At 37.9% G+C, this 15,155-nt stretch overlaps 2 protein-coding genes across 2 annotated transcripts; both read left to right on the top strand.

Moving 5' to 3' along the window:
- The first annotated feature begins 4,583 nt into the window (after positions 1–4,583).
- On the top strand, positions 4,584–9,616 carry LOC110903765 (phosphoenolpyruvate carboxykinase (ATP)). The gene is made up of 13 exons (XM_022149554.2): positions 4,584–4,673; positions 4,759–5,036; positions 5,881–6,059; positions 6,164–6,317; positions 6,441–6,525; positions 7,277–7,377; positions 7,582–7,880; positions 8,064–8,237; positions 8,316–8,381; positions 8,462–8,640; positions 8,737–8,906; positions 9,007–9,175; positions 9,272–9,616. Exons 2-13 carry the CDS (start codon positions 4,771–4,773, stop codon positions 9,413–9,415), a joined length of 1,986 nt encoding a protein of 661 aa, XP_022005246.1. The 5' UTR covers positions 4,584–4,673; positions 4,759–4,770; the 3' UTR covers positions 9,416–9,616.
- A 2,400-nt stretch (positions 9,617–12,016) lies between these two features.
- Positions 12,017–14,875, top strand: LOC110903764 (COMPASS-like H3K4 histone methylase component WDR5A). Its single transcript, XM_022149553.2, has 2 exons — positions 12,017–12,759; positions 14,241–14,875. The coding sequence occupies exons 1-2, from the start codon at positions 12,103–12,105 to the stop codon at positions 14,568–14,570; spliced, it is 987 nt and encodes a 328-aa protein (XP_022005245.1). The 5' UTR covers positions 12,017–12,102; the 3' UTR covers positions 14,571–14,875.
- The last annotated feature ends 280 nt before the right edge of the window (positions 14,876–15,155 follow it).

Raw genomic sequence — 15,155 nt, forward strand, 5'->3', positions numbered from 1 at the left:
ACCCCTGAAAAAGCTTTCACAAAGAGACATGCTATATTGATCCTCGACAAGGTCATCCCTCAAAGCAGAATTCACAAATTTATGGGAGGGAGGAACAGCATGGCTCAAGAAATCCCTAGCAGCTTCAGGAGTTCCTACCACGGAGGAATTAGTGACTTTCCATTTGGGGACATAGGTAAAGGGGATAGCGTCAGCAAACAAAGGAGCCAAAGGGGACCGACGGGTAAGATCCTCAGGCTCAGTGGGCTTACTAGTCCCCGTAGCATGAAGAGAAGAGAGTTCAAAGGCTGAGGTAAAGTGAGCTAGGCCTACTTCCGGAGTTTTGTCCCTAACACGGGAAGATGAAGGACCAGTGGTGATCTCTATGGGATCACCAGAACTCCCCTACACCAAAAGAAACATCAGAAATCAAACAAGGATGAGACAGAATAAACAAGGAGGAGAAATGACTCACAAACAAAGGTGCACTCACAAGGCATGAAGACCTCAGATGTTTGGACAGGGAACCCTTGACCCCAACAGGGGGACGCTCAGAAGCAGCTTTTGAAGGAAGGGGGAGCTTCTGCCCACTAGTACTTCGGAGCGTTTGACGGATATCACGGGGAACAGGGGCTGGCTGAGGACTTGTAGCCTTTCTCTTGCGAACTAAACGAATTTCCAGGTCTTCATCATCGCTCCCATCAGAATGTTTAACAGGGGCAGGATCCGGGGAGCTCTCCTCCCCATCAGAGGAAGTGCCCTCACCCCCCTCTACAGCAGCGGAGCCTCCCGCCTGGGCAGAACCCCCGGCAACTGGCACTACCCTGCTCCGGTTCAGACCCGGAAAAACTTCACCATTAACCACAAACTGCACGTCCTTGTAATCTCCCTGAAGCAACCTCCACAAAGTCAACTCTGCAAAAGAAAGGCACTAAAGATGACTACACAGATACAAAGAAACATAAACAAACGTAGATCCAAGACAAAAAAAACCTTTTTTTACCAAAGAAAGCCTGGGGTCGAACAGAATAGGAAGGACTCAACCCCCCCATGGCCAAAATACCCTCGGAAAAGGTGAAAGCCCTGGTAGGGTTCTCATACATACGTTTCCACTGAACGGTCTTATTTGCCGATAAGGTAGGAACATCATCTTCGATGGGGGCATCGACATCCCTAGGCAAAGGGGATTCTGGCATCATGGCAGCCGAGACAAAAATAAACCTACTTTTCCAATCCTTCGTACAAGTGGAAGTTGGCATGAAGGAGTAACAGGGTTTTGACACATTGTTCTGTCTCTTGGCAAAGGTAAACCAATCTCCATCAGAGATCAGCTTGTAAAACATACAGAATAAAGGAATGGAAGGTTCACCGGAAATAGCTGCACAGGACAACTCGAAGTGCACCACTCTCATCCACCCTAAGGGATGCAACTGAGAAAAGTGAACCCTAAAATGACGAAGCAGATTGACTTTAAAGGAGGAAAGAGGATATCGAACCCCGCAAGAGGAAAAAGCCAATGTATAAAGAGGGACCACATCCGGTGTGAACACCGCCGGTTCATTAGGATCCGGTAAAGTGGGGGAGAACTGTTCAGGGATGTTAAATGTCTCGACGAAAGACTTCAAATCCTTTGCCGTCAGGACTGATTTGATTACGGAACGGCCGGAGCGACTCATGATCGGAGAAAGAACGATGATCGGAGAAGGAATGATGATCGAGAGGAATTATGACGAAAGAGAGAAGGAACCGGAAAATTTAGATAGGAAATTTGAAAAGGTATAAGGTATTTAAAGAAGATAACTGACATACAGGAAACCGTCCTGTCATCAGTCCCTCCAAAATTCAAAAAAGAGAGCACATGTCTCTAAGGGATTAACTCCCGCTATAGGCATTCGGCGGCATAATGGCTAGTGGGTATGGTTAATTATAACGGACCAGGAGTGGGCCCACACTCAGAGCTCAAAAGAAAGAAAAAACTCTCTTTGAACGGTTATGATTCAGCCCCGGATCATGAGCCTCGGGTCTCAGAACCAGGGACTTAAGATGACTTGACGACGGGCCAATGGGAAATCCCATTTACCCGCTTTGGGCTATCATCATGTGGGCCCAACAGGCAAAGCCCAACGAGAGTTTACCTTGCCCATCAAGGTTATCGTTATGAGCGGGAAAAAGGATCAGAGAAGGCAGACGACATTAAATGCTTGATTGGAAAAGGATCTTTTGCTGGAAATGTACTTCATAGCCGGAAACATTAAATGAGACTGTGATCTTACCGTTGGGGGTCAGACACGTGTCTGAGCCCCCCGAAGACTCTCGGAACCCGTCGGATCACCTCATTAAAATATCTCATGTGAGAGATAAGGCTTGGTGGTTATGTAAGAGTGAAAAACGATGATCACAACGGCGTTCAAGGTATCTCATTAAAAGCTCTCTCATTTACTCCTCCTTCATTTATTCCGACTAACATTCCCATACATTTAACACACACACATTTATTGGATTCACACCTTAGAGGAACATCCCGGTGATCACAATCATCAGGATAGGCTCCTCAAACTCTCCGGTAAGTTTACTTACTCTCACGCCGGAGCTTGGTCACGGATCCCCCTCCGGGGGCCCTCCGTGGCGAGGCTAACGGTTTATTCTTTTGTAGCTGCACGGAACGGAACATCTTGACGTCAGCGAAGATCCATTTAACGACAGCCGTGATTTGGGTATTCAACAATATAGAAACGACATCGGAAGAAAACGGTGAAAAGTATGAAAATGATGAGAACGAATCCTGACCAACCACGTGGTATAGCGTACTAAATGATATATAGGGGTACAATTGTCATTGTGAACGTTCTTTACAAAATCATATTTGTACACTTAATAAAATTACGCATGGATAAAAAAAATATGTGCCCAATTTTCTACAATTTTAGGTACGTGCCACTCAAATAGTTTTAAATTAACCTTCAACTTTAGATCAACCGAATTTGACATTGTCATATTTGTGGCTAATTGATCCAGCTTACGTTCAACTTTATCCGCATATTTATCTATTACTTTTTATTTTTTAAAGTTCTATCATGTTCTACATTGTTTTTATTTTTATTATATAAAATAGAAGTGGATATGTTTATTGAAACACATCGTTAAAAATTTGAAGAGATCTTCAAAGTGTGTTGAAGATAAACCCGGTCAAGGTGCACTCCCTCCAAACCGGTTTCTGAAGTTGAACTCGAATATATACTCAAGACTGGTGGATCAGATCAAGTCGTAACATATACACCCAAACTGGTTTCAAAGTTGAACTCGGATCAGTTAATCTTTAATTTTGCTTGTCTTAAATTATTTGGTTAAGAACAAGTTAATATTACTAAAATAAAACAAAATAAATTTTAGATTAACCGTCTAAGATAATACACTAAGGGGCTGTTTGTTTAGCTCTTAATGATTCAGATCTTTTACTGATTCAGCACTTAATGGTTCAGACTGTTTGTTTCGCGAGAAAATGTCTGAATGGTTCAGACATTTGCCTCTGAATGGTTCAGACATTTGCCTCTGAATGGTTAAGTTTTATACTGAGTCTGAATGGTTAAGACCTCTAATCTATATTGGTCAGACATTTGCCTCTAAACGGTTAAACATTATACTGGCTCTTAATGGTCAGACCTCTTACTGGTTCAGCACATAATGATTCAGACCTCTTACTGATTCAACACTTAACCATTCAGAAGTTAGCAAACAGCAAGCAAATTTCATTAACCATTTAACTTTAAAATATTGAAACATGAAATCTCTAATAAACTAGTTTGTAATTCAAATTAATAAAAGTAAATTTTTTTTAATTGTTAGAGCATCCCACCGCTAAGAAGCAGATGGAGTACGCTCTAAGTGGATACACCCTACACAAGCGTTAGAGGTGATGGTTTGGAGTGGTCCGTCTGGTGTACCGGACCTCTTTGGATGCAAGGGTGTGGGACCACACACATACAACTGTTTTTTAATATTTTTTTATATAAAAGTGGGATGTGAGACGTAGGTTTAGATTGATTTAATGTTGAAGGAAAAATATAATTTTTAAATATCCATTTCAATAAAAAAAATACAGAACTAGTACTTAGATTTTTGGGGGTGAAAAATATAGTCAAAATTCAAGACTGGCAAGACGTTGAAGATAAGTCTCTTTGATTTTTGGGGGTGAAAAATAGAGTCAAAATTCAAGACTGGTATTTCTAGTGAATCAATGTTATTTTTAGATTTTTAAAAATAAATACATCAATACTTACTCTACTACACAATTGATACTTGTAGACGAGGCCAGAAACAAACTGTTTTTTCCTATAAATAATATTCGCAGCCGTTATAAAAGTAAAAAAAATAGGAGTTAAAGACGTCAAGGACGGAACCGAAATTGAATTCCATTCCACTTTATCATGTTTGGTACACGCATCCCACTGTCACTAAAAATGATGCAAGAATTAGTCACCGTGAAATTTTGTGATAAAATCTAACCATGGTTACAACCAACCAACCTAGTTTTAACTCTAGTTAGCAAGCGTGTAGGACCCGCTCCAACCCCTTTATATAGGACCCAAATCAATCCTTCAATCCTCACCACCTTCGTATATCTCCTTTTCTGTTTGATGATCGAAACATTCGTGTTTTCTTCTTAATTGCGTTCTAGTCGTTCGTTTGTGTTTCCGGTGAGTAATCGGATTCATTTCGTCTTTGTTTAACTAATAGTTAAAAGTTTTTGATGATTAGTTTTGTGAATGTGAATGAATCCAGGAAGAGATCGAGATGGCGTCCAACGGAAATGTTAGCGGTGTGACCCCAAAAAGTGCAAGTGCGGGCAGGAATGGACTGCCGAAGATAACGACGCACAAGAAGCAGAATGAGATATGTCACGATGACAGTTCTGCGCCTGTGAAGGCGCAGACGATTGATGAGTTGCACTCTCTCCAAAGGAAGAAATCGGCACCAACAACCCCGTTGGACGGGGTTCAAGGTGCGTTTGCTAATTTCGCTGAAGAAGAACGCCATAGACAACAACTCCAGTCCATCAGGTATAATATTATTACGTTCTTTTTAGCAAAATTTTTTTAAAATATATATTTCTATTTATAACAATTTAAAGTTACACTAGTTAGCATCATATCACCTAGGTAATATCACTAGAGGAGTAGGTAATATGTTGGTATAATATTACGTAACTTATAAGCTTTAACCTGTAACATATTTTTAATTTATGTACTACATAAATACTTAAATAATCAAACTTTGAATCACGTACAAAATGAAGATATCGTGGGGGCCATATATTGTCGGCTAGCTAGAAATCTGACGGGAAAACACTAAAACTAGAAAATTATTATTATTATTTATTATTTGTTATTTTTTATTTTTATCATTGCGTAAATCTTATACACTTTAATGGTAAATTCAACTAACAAAGGAAACAAGTGATCCTCATGATTTTTTATGCTTTAATGCTAAATTTAGTGGATTACATCTAACTAAATTCAGCTAAAAAAATATATTTTTTATTATTATTGCTATTTATTTTCATGTCATTATTATATAAGACTTTTTAAAAAAATTATATCCAAACATTTTAGATACCTCTATTCGTGTTGCATAAATGCGGAAAACTATTACTTTCGTGAACAAATTTTAAACGTTACGCCAACTCGCCAAGAATCTGATTCTGGCTTACATAGTACAAATATAAAGTTAAATCTTCCGATACAAATTTAAATATTTATATGAAAAAATCAAGTAAATGACATAATAAATATTTAGATATTTAGTTACATATATTTTTTTTAACGGCCAACACACAAACTGTTAAAATCTACTTTAATATGACTTAAAGTCGCACTACTTTATTGTAACCTTTCAATTTTATAGTGCATCGTTGGCGTCGCTGACACGAGAAACCGGGCCGAATTTGGTAAAAGGAGACCCGACCCGAAAACCCGAAACTCCTCGGGTGCAACACGCCCCGGACCACTATGTCGCCCAGGCATTCTCTGCTAGTGATAGTTCTCTCAAATCTACCCATGTCCTCCACAATCTCTCCCCTGCAGGTAATTATTATTCATTAGCTTCCCTAAAACATATACAATAATAGCAAAAAACCATTATATTATATCCACTGTTTGTCATTAACAAAATATATGATGTCATGCAGAGCTATATGAGCAGGCTATTAAATATGAACAAGGGTCGTTCATAACATCAACCGGTGCATTGGCAACCTTATCTGGTGCTAAAACTGGACGATCTCCAAAGGATAAGCGTGTCGTTAGAGACGACGTCACGGAAGATGAGCTTTGGTGGGGCAAGTAAGTTCCAAATTTAGATGGAACCATTATTGATGGTTACTTTGCACATACTATTTTTTTTTTTTTTTATAAGTTGTCGTTTATCATAAGTTGACAAATTGAGTATGTTTTGTATTGTGACAGGGGTTCACCGAATATTGAGATGGATGAGCATACTTTCTTGGTGAATAGAGAAAGAGCAGTTGATTATTTGAATTCTTTGGAAAAGGTATATCTTCTTTAGTCATATCTTTTGATTATACGGTTGAAATTGGGTGTGAATTTTGACTTTTTAGTCAAATAGTTATCTTGACTTTTGTGATGAGTACTTTCAGTTTGACATGACTTTGTGGTTAAACGTGTGGGATTACTTGTTTACAACTTAATTGCAATTTTCATTTCAAATTGACTGATTTCATAACATATGTGTAGATTTTTTTTTTTATGGCGGGTGATATCGGTACACCACTGATATGATATCGGTACACTAGTTATATGGGCCTTACCGCCTTATAGCAAGGCGAATCAGAGTGATACGGGTTGTATCACTTTTTTTCCACCAATAAGACCCGTATCACTTTTTTTTTTGCCTATCAATACATCCCATAACACTTTTTTCACCCCAACAAGAAAATAACTGATGTGACCAATATAGCCGGTATCACTTTATTCACCCGTGTTGGCTGTTGATTTGTGATAAATGGGACCACTTTTATGCAATTGTAATAGATAGATAAGATAGATAAGATACTGAAATGATTATGTCATCCCTTGGCCTTGAAAGAGGTGATGTTTGTCTTTATATGAAACCAAGGATGGAGCTACATGACATGCTGATATGTAATTTAAAATGAAAAAAATAAATAAATATATTACTATGTTGTAGAGATGCAGTTAATCACTTATGTACATATTTATCCAGTGGTTTACTTATGGACAAGTCACTTAATTAACAATTGTATGTCTAAATGAACTTTCAGGTGTTTGTTAATGATCAGTTCTTGAACTGGGACCCGGAGAACCGAATCAAAGTTCGAATCGTGTCTGCCAGAGCTTACCACTCTTTGTTCATGCACAACATGTAAGTATATGATACATGTTATCCTGTATGCCATTTTCAGATACTCAAAAGTGAAAGCCCCTCCAGATAAGTTTGCATTTTTTAAATTAATAACTTATTTTCGTAAGTAAAATGCAAAAGGTGTGTAATTAAATTGATGATATGATGGTGTACAAATTTATTAAAAAATGTGTGTGTACAAGTGGATAACTGGGTAGGTTGCAGGTGCATCCGACCCAGCCCTGAAGAACTGGAGAGTTTCGGTACTCCAGACTTCACAATCTACAACGCTGGGCAGTTTCCATGTAATCGATACACACACTATATGACATCCTCCACTAGCATAGATTTAAATCTCGGTAGAAGAGAAATGGTCATCCTTGGCACACAATATGCCGGGGAAATGAAGAAAGGTCTCTTCGGTGTCATGCATTATCTCATGCCTTTACGTCAAATCCTGTCCCTTCATTCCGGATGCAATATGGGCAAAGATGGAGATGTTGCCCTCTTCTTCGGTCTCTCAGGTAAGCCCGCCTCGTCACCATCATCAATGATGGCGAGGATCATGATCATCCCATACGTGGGTCCATCACTTATCTCTGCCTCAAACCCATATTGGCCTAAATTTTTATGTGAAGGATGATGCCAATCCTTTTGGTGATTTTGTTTGGATCTTTAATGAGTTTTATTTTATTTTTAATATTTAGGTACCGGGAAAACAACCTTGTCTACTGATCACAACCGGTATTTGATTGGAGACGATGAACATTGCTGGAGTGACAAGGGTGTGTCTAACATCGAGGGCGGTTGTTATGCAAAGTGTATCGATCTTTCGAGGGAGAAAGAACCTGATATCTGGAATGCCATTAAATTCGGGACCGGTATGCCTTTTGTAGAGCCTTTAAATATGTTAAATTCTTCTAATGTTACATACTAAAATGTAAAATCTTTACTTTCAGTGCTTGAAAATGTTGTATTTGATGAGCATACTAGAGAGGTGGATTATCTAGACAAATCTGTCACAGGTATCTATCTCATAGATAATTTTTATTATTGTTTAGAAAAGAAAAAGTTTAATCTGACATTTTTTTTATCAATTACACAGAGAATACGCGTGCAGCATACCCCATCGAGTACATCCCCAACGCTAAGATCCCGTGTGTGGGTCCACACCCGAAGAATGTTATACTTTTGGCATGTGATGCATTTGGTGTGCTTCCGCCAGTGAGCAAACTAAGCCTTGCTCAGACCATGTATCACTTCATCAGTGGCTACACCGCACTGGTACAAACGCTTTCAAGTTTCATTTTTTCAACATTTATGGCTTGTAGTATGTATAAATAAAATGACATCGACTATGTATATACGTTATTTATGTAGGTGGCTGGCACTGAGGAGGGTGTAAAGGAGCCACGTGCGACATTTTCAGCCTGCTTTGGTGCAGCATTCATCATGCTACACCCCACAAGATATGCAGCAATGCTTGCAACCAAAATGGAGAAACACGGTGCTACCGGATGGCTCGTTAACACTGGCTGGTCAGGTGGCAGGTAAATACAATATGAACATAATTACGCTTAAAGATGATGTTTCATACACACATACGTAAGTAGATATTTACATGCATTTTGACTTTCTTTTTTTGTGCAGCTATGGGTCTGGGAGTCGTATGAAGCTGGCATACACTCGCAAAATCATAGACGCTATTCATTCTGGTAGCCTTTTGAGTGCAAACTACAAGAAAACCGAAGTGTTTGGGCTGGAGATTCCAACTGAGGTTGAGGGTGTGCCTTCTGAGATTCTTGATCCGGTGAATACTGTAAGTTGGCTGATTGTTTCTCGGGCTATTTTTTTTTTTTAAATATTTGTTTCTTTTTTAACAAATCTTGATGTGGGGTTAAACCGAATAATGCAGTGGTCGGACAAGAAGGCTTATAAGGACACACTGTTGAAGTTGGGTGGGCTGTTCAAGAACAACTTTGAAGTGTTTGTGAACCATAAGATTGGAAAGGATGATAAGCTGACTGAGGAAATTCTTGCGGCTGGTCCCAACTTTTAATCGCGTGCGGTGTTGAAGAAAGAAGTGCAGGATGGGTGATATATAAATTAAATTAAGGCTTATTGGTCTAACATACAACATATATATATATTTGTGTAGTTGTATGTTTTGAGTTTCATTTTGGACTTATTGTCATTTATAAACTTTGTTTCAATCTTTATATATCTAATCAAATAAAACGGTCACATTGTTCCAAATTTAGCTTTATATCCAATTATCCATTGTCGTTAAAATTGACTGGATTTGGCTCAGTTATTGGTATTGGGTGGATCCACTTAGTGTTGGGCCTAAACCAAGAGGCTTAACTGGATTGGCTTAGAAGTTAGAGCCTACAATGAGAGTAAATCTACAGGTCCACTAGTCTCAACTCTCAAATATGATTTAGTTATATTTATGTTATGCTAAGACACATATTATTAGTTGCTGATATGCTATTTTTTCTTTTTGTATTGTCGGTGACCCCCGAAACAAACATAAGAAGTGAAGTGACTTAGGTATAAGTATTCACCTCAACTGACATGATGATTCTATGTACGAATGACAATTGGTTACTTGGTTGTTTATCATGACTCCAGATCCGAATGCCTTTGTCTAGGTAACCTCTTGGTTCATATGATGACTTTTAGTTTGGGTGACTATTGGTTTGGCATACCTTGGTTCAAATGCCTTTGGTCCGCATGAATGAGTTTGGTTTTCGAAATTCAATACAACTGAAATCTGAATTTCATTCATAAAGTGTGTGTTTTACAAAATTTGTTGGAAATGAAATACACGTTCGTGTATTTTTTTTTTTTAATGGCAAACAACAACTTTTATTCAAACACCCTAAAGATTCAAAAGTACAAAATGGTTAACAAGCTACTAAGCCAACCACCTATTACATAATCACCCTATGAAGTCGAAAATTCGAAACCATAAACAATGTTCCCACTTCCATTATAAAACTCGAAATTCACCTACTTCCTCCGGTCCAAATCCGTTCTCTTTGCTCTGCATTTAATCCACAGGAACGTATTTGCCTGCGTTTCTCCAAAGATCCCATCTATATTTGCTCTCTTCCCATTAAAATTTCCTTCATTTCTTGTTTTCCATATGCTCCAACAAGTTGCTAGTATGATGATTTGAACATATTTCCTCTTCGGTTATTCAATAGGCCGTGTTTTATAAGTTCTTGTATAACATGTTTCGTTGAGAATGAAATTGAAATTATCATAACTCTTTCTTTTTTTTGTGTAAAAGAATTAAACACTCCTTTCAAACTATAAAAGAATCCCTCAAATTCAACGAATCCATTGTCTACACAACCATGCTTTCATATGCAAGTGATCTTGTATACATTCCAATGCTCCACAATTAATACATTCCAAGTATTTTATCATGTTCTTATGATTCAACCCTCTTGGTTCGATATGCTAAATCACTAGTTATGAAACATACACATTTTAATTAATCGAAGTCACAAATATAATCAACTTAATTATTTAACTTTAAACATTCTGATAATGAAATCCAATTTTGCCGATTAAAACACATTATATGCTAATTCGTATCGTATGCAAAACACACCATACTTTCACTTTGCGTTTCGTCCTTCCCTTTGGCAACTCCTGTACAACCACCGAATCAAACCGAAAACTAACAAACTAACTGAATAAACCGAACTGATTACCCAGAAACTATGACTTCTCAATTTTTCTGCTTTTTATCTACAATAATTTCTTGCTTTTTGTTTTCTCACACAACCATGACTTCTCAATTTCTCATTTTAACTTCTATCAAACTCTTTTCCACACCGTCATCCCACCATATATATATATTCTTACATTTGGAGAGAATCAGGGAACCCTAAGATAATTAATAAATCAAGTATATACACATTCACATTCACAAACGAACAATGGCTATGAGATGTACAAGTATGGTAGTCGTTTTTATCTTTACCGGTTGTTATACCTACATTTAATCAAATGGCTATGCGATGTACAAGTATGGTAGTCGTTTTTATCTTTACCGGTTGTTATACCTGAGTGTCGCTATTGTACCGCTATTATAAAGAACCGAATTGATACCAACCAAACGTCCGCCGCGAAGCGCGGAGATCCCACTAGTTTTTAATTAATCGAAATCACATATTTTAAAAGTAGAATTTTTAATCAACTTTAAACATTCTGATAATGAAATCCAATTTTGCAGATTAAAACACATTATATGCTAACTCGTATCGTATTCAAAACACACCCTACTTTCACTTTGCGTTTCGTCCTACCTTTGGCAACTCCTGTACAACCATCGAATCAAACCGAAAACTGACAAATTAACTGAATAAACCGAACCAATTACCCAAAAACCGATTATTAAATAAAATAGATAAACGAATCCACTTGGTAGAGGCATAGCCTCTTAAGGGATTCAATCCTGAACAAACAAAGGTGAAAAATTTAGAATATTACCTGAATACTAAAGCAAGCATTGTCATTAAAAAAAATAAAATAACTGAAAACTTTGGTTTGATTAAGGTTAATTTATCTAGTACCTGGGTTATCAAGTTGTTGACCCGTAATTTAACTTGTATTTAGCTTTAGAAAATCACCAATAATACACGATTAAAACACATAACATTCAAAAACACAAACACTGTACTTTCTTTCCCTTTGCCCTTTCTTCCCCATCACCTCTTTTCTGCAACAATGGCTTCATCGGAAGCCCTAGATAACACCACCATTCCCCAACCCTACAAGCTCAAACAAACCCTAACCGGCCACAAACGCTCCATCTCCAGCGTCAAATTCTCCGACGACGGCCTCCTCCTCGCCACCTCCTCCGCCGACAAAACCGCCCGCACCTGGTCCACCTCCGACGGCTCCTTCCTCCAAGAATTCTCCGGCCACGACCAAGGCATATCCGACCTCGCCTTCTCCTCCGACGCCCGCTACCTCGCCACCGCCTCCGACGACAAAACCGTCCGCATCTGGGACGTTTCCACCGGTGTAACCGTCAAAACCCTAACCGGACACACTAACTATGTGTTTTGTGTCAATTATAACCCTCAGTCTAACATGATTGTTTCTGGATCGTTCGATGAGACGGTTAGGGTTTGGGATGTGAAAAGTGGCAAGTGTTTGAAGGTGCTTCCGGCCCATTCGGATCCTGTTACAGCGGTTAATTTTAACCGTGATGGGACGTTGATTGTGTCCAGTAGTTATGATGGGTTGTGTAGGATTTGGGATGCTTCTACTGGGCATTGTATGAAGACTTTGATTGATGATGAGAATCCTCCTGTTAGTTTTGTTAAGTTTTCGCCCAATGGCAAGTTCATTCTTGTTGGGACTCTTGATAGCACACTGGTGAGCTACTTCTTATTCAATTATATCACTTGAATTTGGTTCTTGAATTGCTTATATGTATTCCTTTCTGTACAGAATTGCTTTTGATTAAGTTATGTGTATTTGTTCATGAAACTGTATGTGAGAATGGACTTAAAATACAATAGAGTTATTGTTCTGTTGACATTGGATTCACATGTATACCTCTGTTGTCGAGGCTCACCTAGGTGCGTTACTAGGCCCAACACAACCTTCCCACTTCGCTTTAAACTTTAAAAGCCCCACTTTTAGGTCCTTAACGTGTTTTTAGGCCACGCACCAACTCTAAAAAAGCCTGGAATCAACCTAAAATAACCTAAACTAGCACTAAAGAAGCATAAACCATTTCTAAAATCCCTCAAAATTGAATTTTTATACTATACGCCTTGCCTAAGAAAGCCCTCGCTTTATAAGCGTCTTGCACCGAGGCCGAAGGCTCACACTTTGCGCCTTTGACAACTCTGATGTGTATATTAGTTGGGATACGCAAAGGGTAATTTTGGCTCTTCTTAGCATAAGTGTTGCGGTTGTGAAAGTGAAAAAATGAGATAGACAGAAGAAGTTATGTGTTTTTGAGATAGATTTGACTGACTTTATGGACTTGGGTTTTAGCACGAGTTTATTGTAGTATCTGATGTACCCTGATTTAATTTCTCTTATAAACCCTGAAATAATTTCTCGTAACATATTTGTTTGGTTTTGGATTTGCATTTACCTCAACAGAATTTACACATGAAAATGCATCCCTGAATCCTCAATTTTTTGGTATATCTGAATCTAGGTATCTGCTTATCACATAACTGCATCCCGGTACCAGAATCCTTTCAACCTTTTTGTAATTAGACTGCTAGATGGTGAGCTTTGTCAATAAAATGCAAGGTTCCTATGGGAAATGTGGTAGACAACACATGCCTTTGTGAGAGAAGGATTAGTGGTAGTAAAATGGTTACATATCTTGTTTGGTTGGGTGCGTAGCTTAGGGGAATGGGTTTCTTAATCTTGTCAAAAGATTGTTTTAATGTGGGTAGTTAGTGATTACCTGATAATGGTTTTAGGGACGTGGTATATGTTTATCACCGTTTTCATAAAACATATGCAATTGCCACTATATTATACACTTTCTCGGTTATATTTGTTTCATTGACTTTGTGAGCTGATCCCTTGATACACACATACATATGCATATCATGATCTATTTTGATTAGGATAAGGAGACATTGAGCTAAGGTTGAAGAAATGTTTCCCTCCGGTTTGTTGTTACTTGTTAGACATTAGAATTTAGAACTCATTATTGTTTTCGCGCTGCATAAGTTTTATATGATTAGGATTACGAGACCTTTAGAAAAAGTTGGAGAGTTACTGGATTTTGCAAAGTAATAAACTTTTACAATTATTACTCATGTTAATGAAACAACCATCTAGTTTTCACTAACGTCCTCATATTTTTCACATCCTTGATTCAGAGATTATGGAACTTTTCAACTGGCAAGTTTTTGAAGACTTACACAGGCCACAGCAACTCAAAATACTGCATTTCATCAGCGTTTTCAATCACCAATGGCAAATACATTGTGAGTGGTTCAGAGGACAATTGTGTATACTTGTGGGAACTCCAAACACGAAAAATAGTTCAGAAACTCGAAGGTCACACCGATGCAGTCATAGCTGTTGCATGTCACCCAACCGAGAATATGATTGCTTCAGGGGCCCTTGAAAATGACAAAACAGTAAAAATCTGGACTCAGGAGGTCCAGAAACCAGAAGATCGAACCGATGAAATGGCAAAACAGTAAATCTCTGGACCCAAGATTAATTTCTAGAAAATCTTTGTTAAGTTATTAATGGGTAAGACATTTTTATGGTTTATATTTGAGTTCAGGTTTTGGTTTACTATTTGCCAAAGAACAGTGACATTTGGTGAGTGTGGCTCCCTTTAGGTGTAGTTTTTAACATGCAGATTCTATTGTTTAATTGGCTTCTAGAAAAGTAGAAATCATGTTTGATTCCTTTCAAAAAAAAGAAATCATGTTTGAAAGGGTCAAACTTATGTGGGCTAATAATTTATGATTGACTAGTTGTAGAAGTTTGTGCATTTTTCTGTTTGGACTTATTGTAATTTGACAGTTTTCTTTTGCTACATGTGGTTTAGTTGGACCATAAACTAGGCCCATTATGTCACCCATCTCAAGAAAATAAATATAAAATACAGTGTTTTTCTTTTTTAAAGTTTTAATTTTGGTTAGCTTTGGCTTATTGGTAGACTTGAAAGTGCTTTTCAAATCTTGCTTTTGGAGATTTATTCTACTGTTTAATGTACTAAATGGTGGTTTGTCATCACACCTTTATGAATATTATAATTATAATACAATATAATTCTA

Source organism: Helianthus annuus, chromosome 14, assembly GCF_002127325.2.
Source record: "Helianthus annuus cultivar XRQ/B chromosome 14, HanXRQr2.0-SUNRISE, whole genome shotgun sequence".
NCBI lineage: Eukaryota > Viridiplantae > Streptophyta > Magnoliopsida > Asterales > Asteraceae > Helianthus > Helianthus annuus.

Coding starts and splice junctions, on each gene's coding strand:
- LOC110903765 (XM_022149554.2), top strand. CDS start 4,771: ATGGCGTCCAACGGAAATGTTAGCGGTGTGACCCCAAAAAGTGCAAGT. Junction 7,881..8,063: donor CCTCTTCTTCGGTCTCTCAG/GTAAGCCCGCCT, acceptor TTTAATATTTAG/GTACCGGGAAAACAACCTTG. Junction 8,641..8,736: donor TCAGTGGCTACACCGCACTG/GTACAAACGCTT, acceptor TTATTTATGTAG/GTGGCTGGCACTGAGGAGGG.
- LOC110903764 (XM_022149553.2), top strand. CDS start 12,103: ATGGCTTCATCGGAAGCCCTAGATAACACCACCATTCCCCAACCCTAC. Junction 12,760..14,240: donor GGACTCTTGATAGCACACTG/GTGAGCTACTTC, acceptor TCCTTGATTCAG/AGATTATGGAACTTTTCAAC.